Source organism: Pituophis catenifer, unplaced genomic scaffold (assembly GCF_029215685.1).
Source record: "Pituophis catenifer annectens isolate HBS135680 unplaced genomic scaffold, rPitCat1.0.hap2 SCAF_6, whole genome shotgun sequence".
Taxonomy (NCBI): Eukaryota; Metazoa; Chordata; class Lepidosauria; order Squamata; family Colubridae; genus Pituophis; species Pituophis catenifer.
Genome location: NW_027256886.1, coordinates 79,621,243 through 79,639,976, shown reverse-complemented (window position 1 = coordinate 79,639,976; position 18,734 = coordinate 79,621,243). Strand labels below are relative to the sequence as shown.

The 18,734-nt window shown below is 42.1% G+C and overlaps 1 protein-coding gene across 2 annotated transcripts in view; it reads right to left on the bottom strand.

Moving 5' to 3' along the window:
• Positions 1–4,128: 4,128 nt before the first annotated feature.
• Positions 4,129–18,734, bottom strand: part of CTNNA3 (catenin alpha 3) — a 954,378-nt gene continuing 939,772 nt past the window's right edge. For both annotated transcript variants that reach the window (XM_070945838.1, XM_070945839.1), the window contains one exon: positions 4,129–4,774. In XM_070945838.1, the coding sequence (XP_070801939.1) occupies positions 4,487–4,774 (288 nt within the window). In that variant the 3' untranslated portion in view covers positions 4,129–4,486. The remainder of the gene's footprint in view (positions 4,775–18,734) is intronic.

The following is an 18,734-nucleotide window of genomic DNA, read 5'->3' as shown; positions in this document are numbered from 1 at the left end:
GATGCAATCCCCATGCAGTCATGACAGCACAATAGAAGGTCTGGGGACTAGTCATGACAGCCAGCATTCAAACACGCTAGTTAAAAAGTTTGGTTGGCATCAGGAAGACCAAGGTTCAAATCCACTCTCGGCCATGGAAACACCTTGGGTAGTTTTGCACCCCATTTCTTCTTCCCTGCTTTAGTGTGCAGAAGATAAAAGAGGGGGAGCACTCTGTGCTATGCTTTGAGATTTCAAATGTAAAGTGTTATATAGGATATCTAATTGCATCTTTGAATGGGATGTATCAATGGTTAATCCTATATACCCGGGATGGTGAACGTATGGCACGTGTGCCAGAGGTGGCAAGCAGAGCCCTCTCTGTGGGCATGTGCACCATTGCCAGCTGCTCTTCTGGTTTCAGATACTCACATGTGTGCTGGCCAGTTGATCTTCACAAGCACTGGAAAACTGCCCGAAAAACGGCCAAAAACAGTCTGTTTTTCGGGCCGCGTTTCAGGCCATTTTTGGCTGTTTTTCAGACCAAAAACAGCCCAAAAAATGGCCTGAAAACAGCTTGAAAAACAGCCTGAAAGCAGCCTGAAAGTAGCCTCAAAACAGCCAAAAAAATGGTCAAAAAACAGGCATGCACACGCCAGCCAGCTGGTCTTCAGGTTTCAGGCGCTCCTGTGCATGCACATACATGTGCATGCACGCGTGGACCAGTTTGCGCAATAGGTGCCGAAAAGATTCACCATCACCGCTACAAATATAATCCTATATATAATTGTTTGTTTGACTTTGAGAAAGACAAAGCTATTTACATGAAATAATTCTAGAAACCTTCTAAAAACAAAGACGAACCAAAATTTCAGGAGGGGAATGCCTCTAAAGACCAGTTCTTCTTTCCGATCTTGAAGCCCTACAACTTCTGTGCCAGCATCCATTACCAACATTTGAACAGCTGGACTAATTACACAGGAAGCTGTTGAGTTTTTATCTTCTTCTTTTTTTTCTTGATGTGGGATTGCAGCAATTCAACTCAGCATTGAAATAAATTGCTGGTGAGGAGAACCAATTTGTCCCTAGGAAGAAGAACCGTGGAACGGGAGGATGTCCACAGCATCCTTTAGGAAGCAAACAAAAAGATTTTTGGAAGGAATGGAAGGAAGAGAATTTTTAATGTGAATATTGTGGGAGCAGAGCGAAATGGAAATAAAACCCAGACATGGACTGTCCTGGAAGGACATCATGATGGAATAATGACTGTCACAAAGAGATGGATCAAGGTCAGAGGTGGGATTCAGTCGGTTCGGACCAGTTCAGGTGAACCGGTAGTAGCGACTTGTAGATGGGACCTGCCACCCAACCCGATGCTATGCTATCCTACTTAGCCATGTTTAACCACGTGCAAGCCCCCCCCCCCCGAGCAAAGCACATGTGCAGAAGGCGTGCACACACTCATGTTTTCGGTGCTGGGCGAACCAGTTGCTAAATTATGTGAAGAGGCGTCTGATCAAGGTAGCTGTTTTAGAGAAGAGTCTGAGGTTTTACTGCTTTTTCCCTCCTGATTTTTATCCTTGAGGGAGGAAGAGTGAAGGTCCTTCTCCAAGATCTTGGCTCTAGATAAAGTCTCCCATGGGACCATAAAGTAGAATCGAAAGGGAGAGTCTCAAAGAGCTTGTTTGGCCAGGAGAGCTCCCAATCAACTAATGATGGGCACCCCAAGACCACTGAGGGTACAAGATAGAAGTGTTATATCCATAATCCCTTTAGACAGCTAGGTTTTTTTTTTAAGCACTCAGTAATGTTCCACTTAGTCAATATTCAATAAAATGAAACAAAATCAGTCGGGTGTGGTAATTGTCTGATTATGTGCCATCAAGTCAGTGTCAGTTTTTTAGAGGCTACATAGAAAGACCTTCTCCACAGGATAATCTTTTCCCCAATCTAGTGCTTAAAGTTTTTTTTTTTTTAATGGAGCATCCATTCCTACCGTAACTGAGTCCATGTATCTTGCTGTTGGATCATTTTCTTCTATTTCCTCTCACCATTCCCAGCATTATAGACTTTTCAAGGGAACAGGTTTTCACATAATGTGAAATGTGTCCAAAGTAGTTTAATGTTTGCCTAGTTTTTTCTGCTTCAAGTGAGAACACTGGATTTATTTTTCTACCATGCATTTATTTTCTTGCCTAATCATGGTAGCCCCAGGAGTCTTCATTAACACTAGTTCAAAACCATCAATGATCAAAATCATCAATCAAATGCAGGAACTGGGTATGTCTAGTTTAATGAAAAGAAGGACTGGGGGAGACATGATAGCAGTGTTCCAATATCTCAGGGGCTGCCTCAAAGAAGAGAGAGTCAAACTATTCTTCAAAGCACCTGAGGGAAGAACAAGAAGCAATAGGTGGAAACTAATCAAGGAGAGAAGCAACTTAGAACTAAGGAGAAATTTCCTGACAATTAGAACAATTAATAAGTGGAACAACTTGTCTCCAGAAGTTGTGAATGCTCCAACATTCCAATTTCCAAATGGAAATTTTTAAGAAGATGTTGGATAACCATTTGTCTGAAGTGCTGTAGGGTTTTCTACCTGGGCAGGGGGTTGGACTAGAAGACCTCCAAGGTCCCTTCCAACTCTGTTATTCTGTTTCTATTTCTATCTCTATCTTGTTATCCTGCTCCTTCAGAATCTAACCTTTGATTCCATACAGCAGTGTATCTCAATCTTAGTAACTTTTAAGATGTATGGACTTCAATTCTCTGAATTCCCCAGCCAGAGTATCCAGGAGTACACTAGAAAGATGACACCCAAAGATGACCTGCAGAGAGACTGGCTGAGGCAACAGCAGAAATGGGAAGAAGATCAAACAGAGGAAGTGACATGCAAGACAGTGTACGGGCCAGACCCTCTCAGATGCGAGATTCCACAGAAAGTCATAGAGAATAAGAAGGCAGTGGTAGGAATGGACCAGAATGTCAATGTATGAGAAATTATGAGCTGGGATAGCCATAACAACAAGTCAGCCAATGAGAACTCTTTGGTGACTAAGAAACAGGATCTATTGTGAGCCATGGGAAATGGCTCGGAGCCTGGGCATGGCTTATCTTAACTGTTCTGTGTATATAAGCTTGCTTCTAGTTCTGGTCCTCTTGTCCTTGTCCTTGCTACCATGTTGAAAGAGCTGCATGGGTATTGTATACATGCATCATGTTTTATATTATTGTATATAAAGAAGTTTCTTCTATAAATGAATCCTGCTGAATTATTTACTTGTGTGCTGGTTGGATCGCTGCAAACTCTAACAAAGAAGACAATGGGTATGATATATGTAGTAGTGCCAAGTGACAGGAACATGAGGAAGGAGTATGAGATGCTGGAAAAGTACCAAGGCCTGAAAGGGAGAAGTGGAGGATGTGGAAAGTAAAGGCCAAAGTAGTCCCAATGGCACTTAGGGCCATGATTCCTAAACACGGAGAATGGCTGAAACAGATCCCAGGAACAACTTCAAAGCTCTCTGCCCTGAAGAGGGCATGGCTAGAAATAACTAGGATACTGTGCCAAACTCTTAAACTCCCAGATCTCTGGTAGAGTAATGAGATTATAGAAGACAGATACCATCCATAGCGGTTAGACATGACCCTTTTATGTGTCTATTCCCGTGATGGCACGCGTGCCCAAAGTGGCGTACAAAGCCATGTTCCCCAGCATGCGGGGCCTTGCCTGTTTGTCTTCTGGGTTACTGGTGCACATGCGCGTGCAATGATCAGCTGTCCTTTGCTCACATGGCAGTGCCAAAAACCAGAGTGCACATGTGTGCTGGCCAGCTGATTGTCAGGTGCGCATGCGCACCAGAACCCGGAAGTTCAGCTTTTATGGAGCAAAATCCCTTCGCGCCCACGGCAGTGCCGAAAACTGGCCTGCACATGCACGCCGGCCAACTGATGGTTGTGTGCACATGCGTGCTAGAACCCGGAAGTTCAGCTTTTCCGGGGCATGGTCCTGACGAGCGCGAGCACGAGCGACGTTTCCGCATGACCTTTTCATCACTGATCTATTCCCTTCTACAAAATGTCAGACTCCCAACCAGACTTTTGCTGACAAATACTGAGATATGATACATGTGAGCAGCTTTAAATTTTGAGCAACATTTCACATGACTAAGCCTGGCATATTATGATCAATTAGTAGCGCAACATATGTCAATATTTTCATGGCGTATGCAAAATGGGGAGATGCCAAACACACCAGTGAGTGATCAATACAAAAACACAGTTAAACGTTTCAAATAATGTGCCGAAAGCTCCTCTTAAACTGGGTGGGAAAACTCGCAGATCCTTCATCACCTACAAATGAAGTGACTTCATGTAACACAATGTTAAACACACACCCATGTGAAATGTTAGTGCATTCGTGGCATTAAAGTAGTGGGAAAAGTAAGGTTTTGATCTCAGCAGCCTCCTCATCTAGGCAAGCTGTGCAATGAACAGAATAACGATTTCAGGGTATTTCTCTCCCTCTGAATTCACTCATGATTTGAATGGGGTGGATCTTCTTCTTAGCTGAACCTCTCCTGACGGCTGCATAGATTTCCTCTGGCTTCTCTTTCTTAATCAAAGGTTTCTTTTCGGGAGCCTTCATCCGCCACATCACCACAGGATGTCGCGGGCCAGCAGGACTCTGAATTCGGATAATCTTTGTGGAGGCAATGTAGGACATTTTCACCGTCTGCACCACAGCATTCATCAGGTTTTTGGCAGCTTGAATCAGCGAAGTCACACTGTCTAACTGTAAGCAGAAACACAACTATTATAATCTCAGAAATGCCTGTTGTTTCCTCTTGTAGTACACTTGAATGCGCAGAACATAAATTTGATCGTGTCAAAAATAGCATGCAGTGCTGGATAACAGAGATAAGGAGGGGGGGGGTCACTTTAATGAGGTCCAGTTTAGAGTTTCTGAAAGTCTTGTTAACAGGTCAACCTAAACACAATACCGTGTTTCCCCAAAAATAAGACCTTGTCTTATATTTTTTTGAACCCCGAAATAAGCACTTGGTCTTATTTTCGGGGAGGTAGACAGGGCTCCTCTTGCCATCTTACCTGATTTCCAGCTTTGCGTTTAAATATTTTCGGGGAGGGCTTATTTTCAAGGGGACGCTTATTTTAGCACATGCGCTCAAAAGCCCAATTGGGCTTATTATCAGGGGATGTCTTATTTTCGGAGAAACAGGGATAACATAATTGAGAGCTGCAAAAACAAGTCACCCAATTTTTGTAACAAACATGAACTGGATTATACTTTTGTTTAGAAGTAAAATTTCACATGTTGCAATCCCAGATTTTTGCAATTCCAAAAATCTGTAATTTTGGCAAGACATTTCATTTTCATTTTTTTCATTTTATTAGATTTCTATACCGCCCTACTCCCGAAGGACTCAGGGCGGTGCACAGCCAAACAATAAAAACACATACAATACAAAATTTAAAAAATAGAATAAAATCAAATTAAATAATTTTGGCCCCGACAAATTTAAAACCCCAAACTTTTAAAACCAATTTAAAATTGAATATATAAATACTAAAAGATATTTAAAATTTTAAAAATCTTTTATAAAAGAGGGGGAAAATTAGGCCAGGCCGGCCTGGTGAAATAGTAAGGTCTTTAAGGTGCGGCGGAAGGTGAGCAGATCCGGGATCCTCCGTATCTCTTGGGGGAGCTCGTTCCAGATAGTAGGTGCCCCCACAGAGAAGGCTCTCCCCCTGGGGGCCGCCAGTCGGAATTGTTTGGCTGATGGCACCCGGAGGAGCCCCTCTCTATGGGAGCGTACCGGCCAGTGGGAGGCTATTGGTGGTAGTAGGCGGTCCCGCAAGTACCCGGGTCCTAAGCCATGGAGCACTTTAAAGGTGGTAACCAAAACCTTGAAGCGCACCCGGACGACCACCGGGAGCCAGTGCAGCTCGCGCAGGAGGGGTGTTACATGGGAACGCCATGTCGCTCCCATTACCACCTGCGCGGCCGCACTCTGCACCAGTTGGAGCCTCCGGGTGCTCCTCAAGGGGAGCCCCATGTAGAGAGCGTTGCAATAGTCCAGGCGGGAGGTGACAAGGGCATGAGTGACCGTGCGTAACGAGTCCCGATCCAGAAAGGGACATCCCAACAAAATAGTGTTGCTCAGATAGCTGTCAGTCACCTACCTGAAGAAGACAGAAAACATGAAAGAATTGGAGATAATAATTGGATCCATGCTTTTTTTTTTTAAAAAAAAAAAAAATCTGAATGCTTGAGAAAATGTTTAAGTGTACTACTTTCAGTTTCTGCGGTGGCAAAAAATGCAACTATCCAAAAGACATTGGGAATATTGATATCTATTAGAACAATTCACAGGCTGGAAACAGTTCAGCTTCAAGACAGAGAACTTGGTGATGCAGTGAGTTATTACAGATAGTCCTTGGCTTACAAACCATTCATTTAGTGATTGTTCAAAGTTACAACAGCACTGAAAAAGTGACTTATAACCGGTCTTCACCTTTACGACCATCACCATTTTCCAATATTTTACTTAAAATACTAAAGGTAACTGTTGTGACCTAGGCTTACCGAGTCATTAAAACACATGAGTAGTCCCAAAAACCTCTTTTATTGCAACAGCTGTGAATTACTTTCATTCATAGCTGAGTCCCAATTAGTTGCAAAAAGTCCTTCGGGAGAAGTCCTTCGGGATAATCACCAACCTTTATCTCCCTTGCCAAAGACCTACTTGGCAAAGCCATACAGAGTCCAGAATCAAACAGAGATGCCGACTGGGAAAAGAATTAACAACGTTGCTTTCCTGCAAAGGGCCAACGTGCCTTTGCTCCTCTTTTAAGCCTTATGGGAGGGGCCAATCATCTCCAGGCCTTACTCCCGAGTCGTCCCTTTTGTTTTAACTATTCTTGCCTTCTGGCAGCTCTGCGCATGCACACACTAGGAACAGGGTCCTCCTGTTCCTCTGCCTCTCTGTTGTCCGACTCTGGAGGCTCCAGAGTCCACACATCTCCCAGATGGCCCTAGCCCTATCTCTGCCTCTGATGCAGAGCCCTCATCCAAGCCTTCCCCAGATTCCAGGACTGGCCCCATGTTCCTCCCCAGCCTCCTCACTGTCCAACTCCGCTGCCAGCTCTGCAGGCTGCTGGTGGACCACAACAGTAACATGCATTTCTTTTTGTATAAATGTTTTGCTTATTAGTGATGGTAAGATTTCCCCTCTGATTGTTCAATGTGAAACAGGATGCTTGAGTAGATGGGCTTATGATCTGATCCACTTTAATTCTTCTCACGTACTTGGGCTTAATACTTTTTATTATATGCAAGACAGATGGAATTCTGGAAGTGTTCTTAATATATAAGGTATCAGTGTAAAAGGAATCGTATGATGTGTAACGTAGACTGCATTGCATTTGAATTGTATCATATTTCATTTTGTGTATGGCCCTCTAGATGAATGTTAAATTCTTTAGCGTTCCTTTCCTTGTACATCTACAGCTTAAGCTTCCTGTGCTGTTATTTCACATTGAAAAAATTGAAAAAAGGATAAATATACTGAAATGTGGACCAGTGGCTTGAATGAATAATTTTCTCGCTTCTAAGAGTCTCTGTGCTCCTATTTAATTACAGGGCTGACCATTTCAATTTAGAAACGCATTTCCACTTCAAATTATTTTAAATAATGCCATATGCTTCGATTTATATATTCCCAATCTTCACACGGGAGCAAGCGCACGGACACACATCAAAAATAGACCTGATTATTCTGATCATCTTCTGAACTTTGATGGGGAAAAAAGAGATACCATGTGCAGCTCCTTGACGTATTATTTTTTTTTCCCAAAAAATCATTCAGTGTAGAATTAAGACTAAGAACACCTTGTGCTGAATTGAAAATAGATTATCGAGATCATTTTTGTCCTGCTTGAAAGGTTCAGAATAGAATAGAATAGAATAGAATAGAATAGAATAGAATAGAATAGAATAGAATAGAATAGAATAGAATAGAAATAGAAATAGAAATAGAATAACAGAGTTGGAAGGGACCTTGGAGGTCTTCTAGTCCAACCCCCTGCTCAGCCAGGAAACCCTACACCACCTCAGGCAAATGGTTATCCAACATCTTCTTAAAAACTTCCAGTGTTGGAGCATTCACAACCTCTGGAGACAAGTTGTTCCACTGATTAATTGTTCTAATTAATTAATTGTTCCATGTGGCTGGTTCTTTCCTGCTGTCTTATGATCCAAAGCAAAGTCAACAGGCCCAGGACTCACTGCAGGTAAAGTTGACTCCAAAGCAGCTAGAGCAGATGCTCCCAAATATATCTAGCCATAATATTATTATGGGGGTTTAGACTCCAGATTTGAAAGACACCTCATCTTCCCATGCCTACAAATACTTATTTCAGCACTCCAGAAGCCTTGCCAAGCCTTCTTCCTGGTTAGAGTTTAAACCGGACAGGAACAATGGAGGGCTGCAGCAAAACCATAGATTTGCCACAATACATTTATTAATATAGGTAGTCCCCAAATTAAATCCAGTTGTTTAGTAACTATTTAAAGTTACAATGGGCCCTCTCAAAAGTACTTAAAATCTAGTTCCAAAGTTCTGACAGCTAGCTCCTGCCCGTGATCATGAGACTGCAGGTTGGGCGCTTGGCAACTGGCCCATATTTGCAATCATTTGCTGTGTCCATGGTCATGTGATTATGGTTATAGTCAAAAACTGGGAAATAAACCAACATTTACTTCTGGGCAGTGGTGAAATCCAAATTTTTTTTTTACTACCGGTTCTGTGGGCGCGGCTTGGTGGGCGTGGTGTGGCTTTGTGGGCATGGCAGGGGAAGGATACTGCAAAATCTCCATTCCCTCCCCACTCCAGGGGAAGGATATTGCAAAATCTCCATTCCCATCCCCACTCTGGGGCCAGCCAGAGGTGGTATTTGCCGGTTCTCTGAACGACTCAAAATTTCCGCTACCAGTTCTCCAGAACCTGTAAGAACCTGCTGGATTTCACCCCTGCTTCTGGGTTTTGGCAAAAATGCCCCATAGCAAACAATATGTTCACTTTACAATTCCACACTTGCTTTGCAACCATCTGGTTTGCTTAATGACATTTGCTGAAAGAAAGGTTCTAAAATTGGGTCAGTCACTTTATGACTGTCATAACTTAACAACCAAAAAGGACAGGCTCCATTACGCTTGTAAGTCAGCGACTACCTGTAGTAAGGCAAATTTGCGTTGCATTATTTTTTTACGTTCTTATTGTGAAAAAAGAAAGGAAAATGCAAATCCCCAAAATAGTATTCTATATATATTTGACCTTTGAAATGAGTCCTGACTATATGAAATAATATTAATCAGTGTTTCCACGGTGTTGCTGCAGTGCCAATTTATAAAAAGAAATTATTACGTATCTCTAGCCATCACTGTAAGTAAATCTTATATTTCTAGCACTTGAAAAGTCTTCTTTCTCTGCGAATCCACATGCCATAACATAGCCATATTTTTTTTATCTCAAAGACAGTCCAACATTTCAGTACGTAATTTAATTACATTTGCAATCTTTAAACCACAATGATCTTTCGAATACCATTAAAACAATTTTGTGAAAGCAGCCCAGGATGGGATATTCATTTTAAAAAGACTGTATTTGTAAGGTAACTGTTCCCTCATCTATGCAGACAGTCCTTGTTTAGTGAGGCAACTTAGTCCCCCAGTCCCAAAACAGTCTCAACTCGTTGAGGTTGGCAAATCAGTCCCTAAGTGAAGAGGTCATTAAGTGAAAATACAATGGTGCTTACAACCTTACTTCAGCTCTCCTTTGCTTCACTGACCAGCAGAGGTCATGAATATGAGGATTGGTTCCAATGTTCCTTTTTCATCACCAACTGTGAGAGTCGTGAAATAAGAATGTTGCTAAATGAGTAGTGCAATGCACTTGCAATATCCTGACATTGGCAAGCAACAGCAGCAATAGCAATAGCACTTAGACTTATATACCGCTTCACAGTGCTTCACAGCCCTCTCTAAGCAGTTTACAGAGTCAGCCTATTGCCCCCAACAATTTGGGTCCTCATTTTACCCACCTGGGAAGGATGGAAGGCTGAGTCAACCTTGAGCCTGGTGGGGTTTGACCTGCCAAATTGCAGGCAGCTGGCAGTCAGCAGAAGTAGCCTGCAGTACTGCACTATAACCACTGCACCACCGAGGCCCTTAATTTAAAAAAAAAAAATTAAAAATTAAAAAAGCAATCCCTTTTAAACATTCTGTGAGGAATGTGACAGACAAGGTTAAGAATATTTTGTTGCATGAAATTGACCTTAGGGTCTTAGGAGAAACACACAGTATTTTTAAAACTTAACAGGTTTAATGTATAACCAAACCCTCACTCAGCTAATAGCATTCTTTAGCATCCATTTGCTCCACCACTGACTACAACACCAATGGCCACACCTTGAGATGCTTCCCGTCCCGTCCCCCGCTTTTGGCTCTAGTGCAGTGATGGCTAAACTTTTCAGCACCAAGTGCCAAAACTGGAGCACACATGGGTGCTGGAGCGCCGGAAGCCAGAAGAGAGCAGCTGGCTGATGCGTATGCGTGCGCGGCACCCAGCTGCTGTTCCGGGTTTTGTTGTGTGCATGCACACCAGCCAGCTGCTCTCTTCTGGGTTCCGTCATGCGCATGCACGCCAGACAGCTGGTCTTTGCACAAAGACCAACTGTCCGGCACGCATGTGCATGACGGAACCCAGGAGACAGGATGGTGACTGCGCACGTGCTCACAGAGAAAGCTCTGCATGCTACCTCTGGCACGCGTGCCATAAATTCGCCATCACGGTTCTAATGGATGAAAGCCAAAGGACAAACCTTCTCACCAATTGTTGAATGGACCCCCCTGGTCTAGTGGGTGGCAAGGAAGTTCACTTCCAGAACTAACACTAGAAATTCACATTCCAAAACGTTTAAATTCTCCTACAGCCATGAAATTTTCCTTCTAGGAATAATCCGTCATTATTGAAAATACCATTCAGAACTTTCGTGCCATAATCATAGCTTGTTGTAAGTGGAGATGGAAGAGAGATGAGATTTATTCAGTCCCCTCTCTCTTGTGGGGGAACTTTGCGTCAATTTATGTTCCAAAGCACCTGAGGGCAGGACAAGAAACAATGGGTGGAAACTAATCAAGGAGAGAAGCAACTTAGAACTAAGGAGAAATTTCCTGACAGTTAGAACAATTCATCAGTGGAACAGCTTGCCTCCAGAAGTTGTGAATGCTCCAACACTGGAAGTTTTTAAGAAGAGATTGGATAACCATTTGTCTGAAATGCTATAGGGCCGTGATGGCAAACCTATGGCACATGTGCCATAGGTGGCATGCAGAGCCATATCTGTGGGCACGCGAGCATTGCCCTAGCTCAGTTCCAGCGTGCATGCGTGCGCCGGCCAACTGATTTTCGGGCCTTCCAGGCCCACCGGAAGTCAGGAAACAGGATTGTTTCCGGCCTCCGGAGGACCTCCAGGGTAGGGAAGGCCATTTTCGCCCTCCCCAGGCTCCAAGAAAGGGTCTGGTATAGGGCTTCCTGTCTGAGCAGGGGGCTGGACTAGAAGATCTCCAGGGTCCTTTCCAATTCTGTTATTCTGAATTCTATATTTCCCAATTCTTCACTTTCAACACATATAAATATTATTTCTTTTTGATGAAAAATCTTTTGTGACGGCTTCTGCTTTGTAACCCCAATTACTGCAGATCAACACAGTTGCTATTTTAAGTTCCCTTTAATTACTCGTTGTTGGCCTCTATTTATGACTTTTTAAATATTAGTTATTATATTTAATACCAGTTTTAATATCCCCCTTTCCTTTTTACTTTGAAGTATTTTGTTTAGAATATATTGCATTTCTTTTCATTAAAAATAAATGCGTAGCTTGAAAAACATTCATTATAAATCTAATATAATAAAGAACAAAAGCAGTACAACAATGCAAAATCATAAAACCAACAATTTAAATATTAAAAGGACAGTCAGGAAGGCAACTAATAAAATCAGCCACAAGCTAATAAATATATGTTCAGTTTCAGATACTCCATTTTGTTTACAAGTTGAGCATCACTACATAAAGTACCCACATTTACCATAGCTTGATAAATTTTGCTTATAAACTACTAGAAATGTATTGTTACTTTTGACTTTATTCTTCCCCTTTAAAAAAATCTGAATACAAAATTAGATGGTGTTTTTGCCAGTTAGGTTTCCCATGGAAATTAAAATAGAATAGAATCATAGGGCTGGAAGGGATCTTGGAGAACTTCTAGTCCAACTTTCTGCCCATGGTGGAAAACCTTATTCCATTCTGGACAAATGGCACCCACAACTCCAGGAAGCGAACTATTCCATTGATTAATTATTCTCTCTGTCAGGAAATTTCTCCTCAGTTTCAGGTTGGATCTCTCTTTAATAAGCTTTTACTCTTTGCTTCTGGTCCTACCCTCAGGAGGTTTGGAGAATAAGTCAAGCCCCTCCTCTCTGTGGCAGCTCCTCATGCGGTTGTGGGATTCAAATAATTTAACAACTGGTTCTCTGCCCTAATGACCAGATGAGTGGGCGTGGCCATGGTGGGCGTGGCCAGGGTGTGTGACAGACAGCACTCGGCCTCCTGCACCCTCCTGGGAGCAAAAACAGGCCACGTGGGAGCGTGCTGTACTCCCCATGCCCCATTTTGGGCCTAGTAGACCTCCCTGCACTTAACAAAACAGGGCGTATGGGGACTCCTGGAAGGGGCGGGGTATGTGGGGCAGGGCCAGCCAGCAAATTAACAACCGGTTCTCCCAAACCGGCCTGAACCGGCTGAATCCCACCACTGCCTTGATGTACAGAAAGACAGCTATCATATCATCCCTAATTCTTTTCTTCGTTAGGCTAGTTCCCTTAATAATTCCTCACATCAGTTATCCTGCACATATTAGTTGAGTTCTAGTTGCTCTGTAGGACATTTCTTAATTCATTCTTTAGGCATTTCCATTGTTCAATGGGCCTTGTTCTACTATATTGAGCTTAATGTTTTGCTATGAAACCTTAATACTTAAGGCAATGTTCACTTAGACATTTTGTTTTGTTTGCACTACAAACAATATCTTTGTTTCAACTCTTTTCTATAGGTTCCTCAAGGCCTTTTACCTCCATAAGCATGGAAAACTCATGAAGTAAGAATCTATGCTGCAGCTGCCAAACAGCCAACACAGTTCTAGGCTGCATTTTTATTTATTTATTTATTTGTTTCAATTTCTATACTGCCCTTCTCCAAATAGGACTCAGGGCGGTGAACAGCCAAAGTAAAAAACAGAACATACAAAATTTAAAAACAGTTTAAAATAATTAAATATTTGGCCGTGAATTAAAACAATCCAATTTAAAACCAATTTAAAATTTAACTCAAGCCAGCCCAGCTAGTTGAAATAAATAGGTCTTCAGGGCCCGACAAAAAATCTGGAGGTCTGTTATTGTACGTATCTCTGGGGGGAGGTGGTTCCAGAGGGTGGGCGCCGCCACAGAGAAGGCTCTCCCCCTGGGGGTCGCCAGCCAACATTGTCTGGCGGATGGCACCCTGAGGAGACCCACTCTGTGCGAGCGTACTGGCCGGTGGGAGGCTATTGGTGGCAGAAGGCGGTCTCGTAAATATCCCGGCCCTAAGCCATGGAGCGCTTTAAAGGTGGTCACCAACACCTTGAAGTGCACCCGGAAGACCACCAGGAGCCAGTGCAGCTCGCGCAGGAGAGGTGTCACATGGGAGCGCCTCGTCGCCCCCATAATCCCCCGCGCGGCCGCGTTCTGGACCAGCTGGAGCCTCCAGGTGCACCCCAGGGGGAGCCCCATGTAGAGAGCGTTGCAGTAGTCAAGGCGGGAAGTGACGAGTGCCTGAGTGACTGTGCGTAGGGAGTCCCGATCTAGAAAGGGGCGCAACTGGCGTATCAGGCGAACCTGATAAAAAGCCCCCCTGGCCACGGCCGTCAAATGATCTTCTAAAGACAGCCGTGTGTCCAGGAGGATGCCCAAGTTACGAGCCCTCTCCGTGGGGGCGAGTGATTCACCCCCAATAGCCAGCGATGGCATCAGCTGGCTATATCGGGACGCCGGAAGCCACAGCCACTCGGTCTTGGAGGGGTTGAGTCGGAGCCTGTTTCTCCCCATCCAGGCCTGCACGGCCTCCAGGCACGGCACGGCCTCTGCATAAACAGAGGGATAGAATCAAGATCACGTGAAGTGTTAATACTACTTTATAATGCCTTGATAAGGCCACACTTGGAATATTGCACTCAGTTTTGGTTGCCACGATGTAAAAAAGATGTCGAGACTCTAGAAAGAGTGCAGAGAAAAGCAACAAAGATGATTAGGGGACTGGAGGCTAAAACATATGAAGAATGGTTGCAGGAACTGGGTATGTCTAGTTTGATGAAGAGAAGGACTAGGGGAGACATGATAGCAGTGTTCCAATATCTCAGGGGCTACCACAAAGAAGAGGGAGTGAAGCTATTCTCCAAAGCACCTGAGGGCAGGACAAGAAGCAATGGGTGGAAACTAATCAAGGAGAGAAGCAACTTAGAACTAAGGAGAAATTTCCTGACAGTTAGAACAATTAACCAGTGGAACAACTTGCCTCCAGAAGTTGTGAATGCTCCAACACTGGAAGTTTTTAAGAAGATGTTGGATAACCATTTGTCTGAAGTGGTGTAGGGTTTCCTGCCTAAGCAGGGGGTTGGACTAGAAGACCTCCAAGGTCCTTTCCAACTCTGTTATTCTATTCTTCTTATATGGGTTAAAATATTTGAAAGCCTAGACTTTTATCTTTCAAGAATGTTTCCTTAGATGATGTCAGCCCCCAGCAGAAGAAAATGCATACCTCTTACATCTCTACTTCCAATATGAAAGACGGGAAATTATCTCATGCATTCAAAAGGGAAGAAAACTCTGATTTGTACAAGTTTGACATTTCAAGACTAAGTCAGTTATTTAATACCTTCTAATATTGAAACATCATCAGGGCATTTCTGGAGTTATAATATATGTGGTACAATTGATGTCGATGTGGACAAACCCTATTTTTGGAAGCTTATATTTTTAAACATACAAAACAGAATCCAAAGAAGAAAACCGGGAAAGGATTGACAGTTCCACTTAAACCTGTTTAGGTGGAAAGAACTTCCAAGAGAAAACTCCTAATCTGAACATTCAAACGTCACTTCATAGGCCTTTTATCTTTCCGACTTTGAGATATGTTTCCCAGGTATGAAAAAGAAACAAATTGCACAGAATTTTAAATGGAAAACAGCATTACTTAGGCCCAATCAGTCCCAAGGGTGAAATCCAGCAGGTTCTGACAGGTTCTGGAGAACCGGTAGTGGAAATTTTGAGTAGTTCGGAGAACCAGCAAATACCACCTCTGGCTATCCCCAGAGTGGGATGGGAATGGAGTTTTTGCAATATCCTTCCCTCAAGAGTGGGGAAGGAATGGGGATTTTGCAGTATCCTTCCCCTGGAGTGGGATGGGAATGGAGATTTTGCAGTATCCTTCCCCTGCCATACCCACCAAGCCACACCCACCAAACCACACCATGCCCACCAAGCCACACCCACAGAACCACTAATAAAAAAAATGGATTTCACCACTGATCAGTCCCTAATATTTTTGTGAATGAGATAGGACAAGTGCCCAATAAAAGTTGTCCTGAGGTTCCCCTGGAGTTAATTTCAAACAAATTGGGGTTGGATCCTTATTGCAATATAATGAATTTAACAGGATAACAAAAGGAAAATTCTATTTTCTGGTTCTGCATTCTCGTCATTTCTACCTGGCTGTAGAAAGACATCCTGTGTCTTTAAGAAAATGGTCGCCTGGTTCATATTACCATATGTGGTGGACATGCCCAAAAGCTACAAAAATATTTGACAAAAATATATACTTGGTTGGAAAAAATGATAAAAGAACACACAGACTTGAAACCAGAGATATTTTTATTGGGCATGTTACCGAAAAAAATATGATAAAAGGACTATATATTTGATTTTACATGTACTGACTTCAGCCAGAATTATATTTGCAGAACTATGGAAGAATGACGAGATCCCGACAGATGAGTGTGTAATTAAGAAAATATTAGAATGTGCAGCAATGGATAGACTAACGCTTACTATTAAGGATAAAGAAGCAAATATTTTTTTGATATGGGACTTATTTTATCATCAAAAGACATCAAAAGAGGAAATGTTAAAATGGAGAGTTGTTAAAATAGATAATGTTGAATATTATTGTTATTATATTATCAATGTTATTGTGATGAATACTATTGTAAACATTTGGATTATGACTGTTCAAAACAACAACCACAATTGTACCCAGATCACACACTGTTTGATGGAAATTGAATTTTTATGTGTTATATAAATAATGTCAAGTTTCGAGGTCGTCTCAAATAAATTGCATTTCAAACAAAGTCTTTGAAGAAAACTCCCATTTATTAAGCACGACATTCAAAGCCTGACTCATCATAGCCAACACTGACTTTCAGACCCAAACCCCTCCCTTTCTGTTTCCCACTCCCCTGCACTCATTGGCCACCTTCCAAGTCACTTTACCCCTATCTACTGCTCCAACTCAAAGGAATTTCCCCCCTCCCATCCCATCTCCTAGGGGATATTATCTCCAGGGAAAATAAGTAGGTGAAAAGTCAAACGTCCCTTTCCAGACGCCTCTGTTCCTCCTTCTTATGTCAGCACTAGAGTAAATGCAGCTTGAAGTGCTGACAAATAAAATAAATTTATTTATTTATTTATTTATTAAATTTATATACCGCCCTATTCCTGAGGGACTCAGGGCGGTGAACAGCGAACGATAAAAAATACATGTAATACAAATGTTAATTAAACAAAAACCAATAAAAATAAAATAAAATAAAACAATAATAAAGAAGAAGAAGATGGGAGACCACGAAGAAATTTTAGAACTATATATTAGACTGAAAAGCACTTTTCAAGAATCCTGAGAGAAGACAGAGGCAGTATTTCCAAACTGTTGAAGAAAAATTCTTTAGGAATATGTCTACCAGGAGCTGAGGTCAACTCAAAGGAGGACTGACTGTCACTGTATGATTCACATGGTGGCAACCCAACCAAACGTCTCTCTTGCTTTAGCATCAAATTTTGAATATACAGAATGTATTGTGCAGTTCTTTATACTGGGATCCTGAGTGATATCAAACTTTGTTGAGTGTCAAAACATACTGAAATATGTTAGTAAACATACAACCCTGGGATCAACAAATATCTAAATAATGTCAGAGAGCAAGCAGTATTAATCTTGCTTTGGAAACAACTTTATAGTACGCATAAGTATTGCCATACTCTTTTATGCTTCATATACCCTGTGAACAGTCAGGAATCTTTTATATTTTACATGATTAAAAAACAAAACAAAATACCAAACATTTTCAATCATTTTAAGTACTGTACTTAAGTTCTACTGAGTATCAGTTCCAAGACAAGGAACATTTCAATCTAGTAAGGAACTCTATTATAGATCTCAAAGTAGCAATCATGGAAAAAAGGAGATAACCCCTAGCACAGTTGAGTGGGAGATTGCTGAATTCACATACATTAAAAGTTTTCAGGCTATCTCAGAAGGTCTCAACAATCCCATGGATTTTTAACGTATTATGATTGATAAGGTAATTTTTATCTGTGTCACCCCTAATCTCCAATCTCACAACCATCCTGTTTTCTCTTTTCTCCCGCCCACATCACCCACCGCATGGTTTAAATTTAACATCTGTCCAGCCATCTCTAGATTAGATACTTTAACAACATTTGTTAGTTGGGAAAAGTGCCACCTGATTTTCAACTCCAAAACTGAATATGGAATATGGCAAGGGAAATTGTTTATGCAAAACTATCAGAATTTTGCTGTTTGCATAGGATAATTATAATCCAACATTTTCACTTTTCTAAATGTTGCAATGGCATTGAGTTTAACAGTTTTATCCCTCCCATGTGACCAGGTTGACTCAATACTCTAAAAAAAAAATCCTCCATCATCTGAATCTGAAAGTTACAGCACAGTTTCCCTCAATTATTCAGAATATACAAGTCAGGAGGATTCATGTTTACATGGATGAGAAACTCTCTGAAATTGAACTGGTATGGTAGAGAGAATGGGTACCCAAAGGTAAATAAATGTTCAGTTTTGTTGTCTGCCATGTCTGTTTCAAAAAAAAATGAAGCTCGTTCTTCATCTTACGAAGAAAACGATCAGTTTTGTTAAATAGATAAAATTCCTAGGTGTGAATGACAAACACATTGAACAAAAGTGACCTTTGTAGAAGAAATTATGTTTGGTTTATATGGGTAGACCCAGAGGTGGGCTGCTGCCGGTTCGGACTGGTTCAGATGAACTGGTACTTCTGATCCATGGCTGGACCCCCACCCCACCCCAGTGCTATCCTGTCCTATATAATTGCCATGTGTTTGATGCACGCACGCTCACATTTTCGGTTCTGGGTGAACCAGTTGTTACATTATGTGACGCCCACCTCTGGGTAGCCCAGTTGGTGGTGGAATAGCTAATACTGTTAGTATTAGGGCCTGGTGGCTCAGCAGACTAAAAGCATTGTGATTAACACCAGCTGTCTGCAATTACTGTAAGTTTGAATCTCACCAGGCTCAAGGTTGACT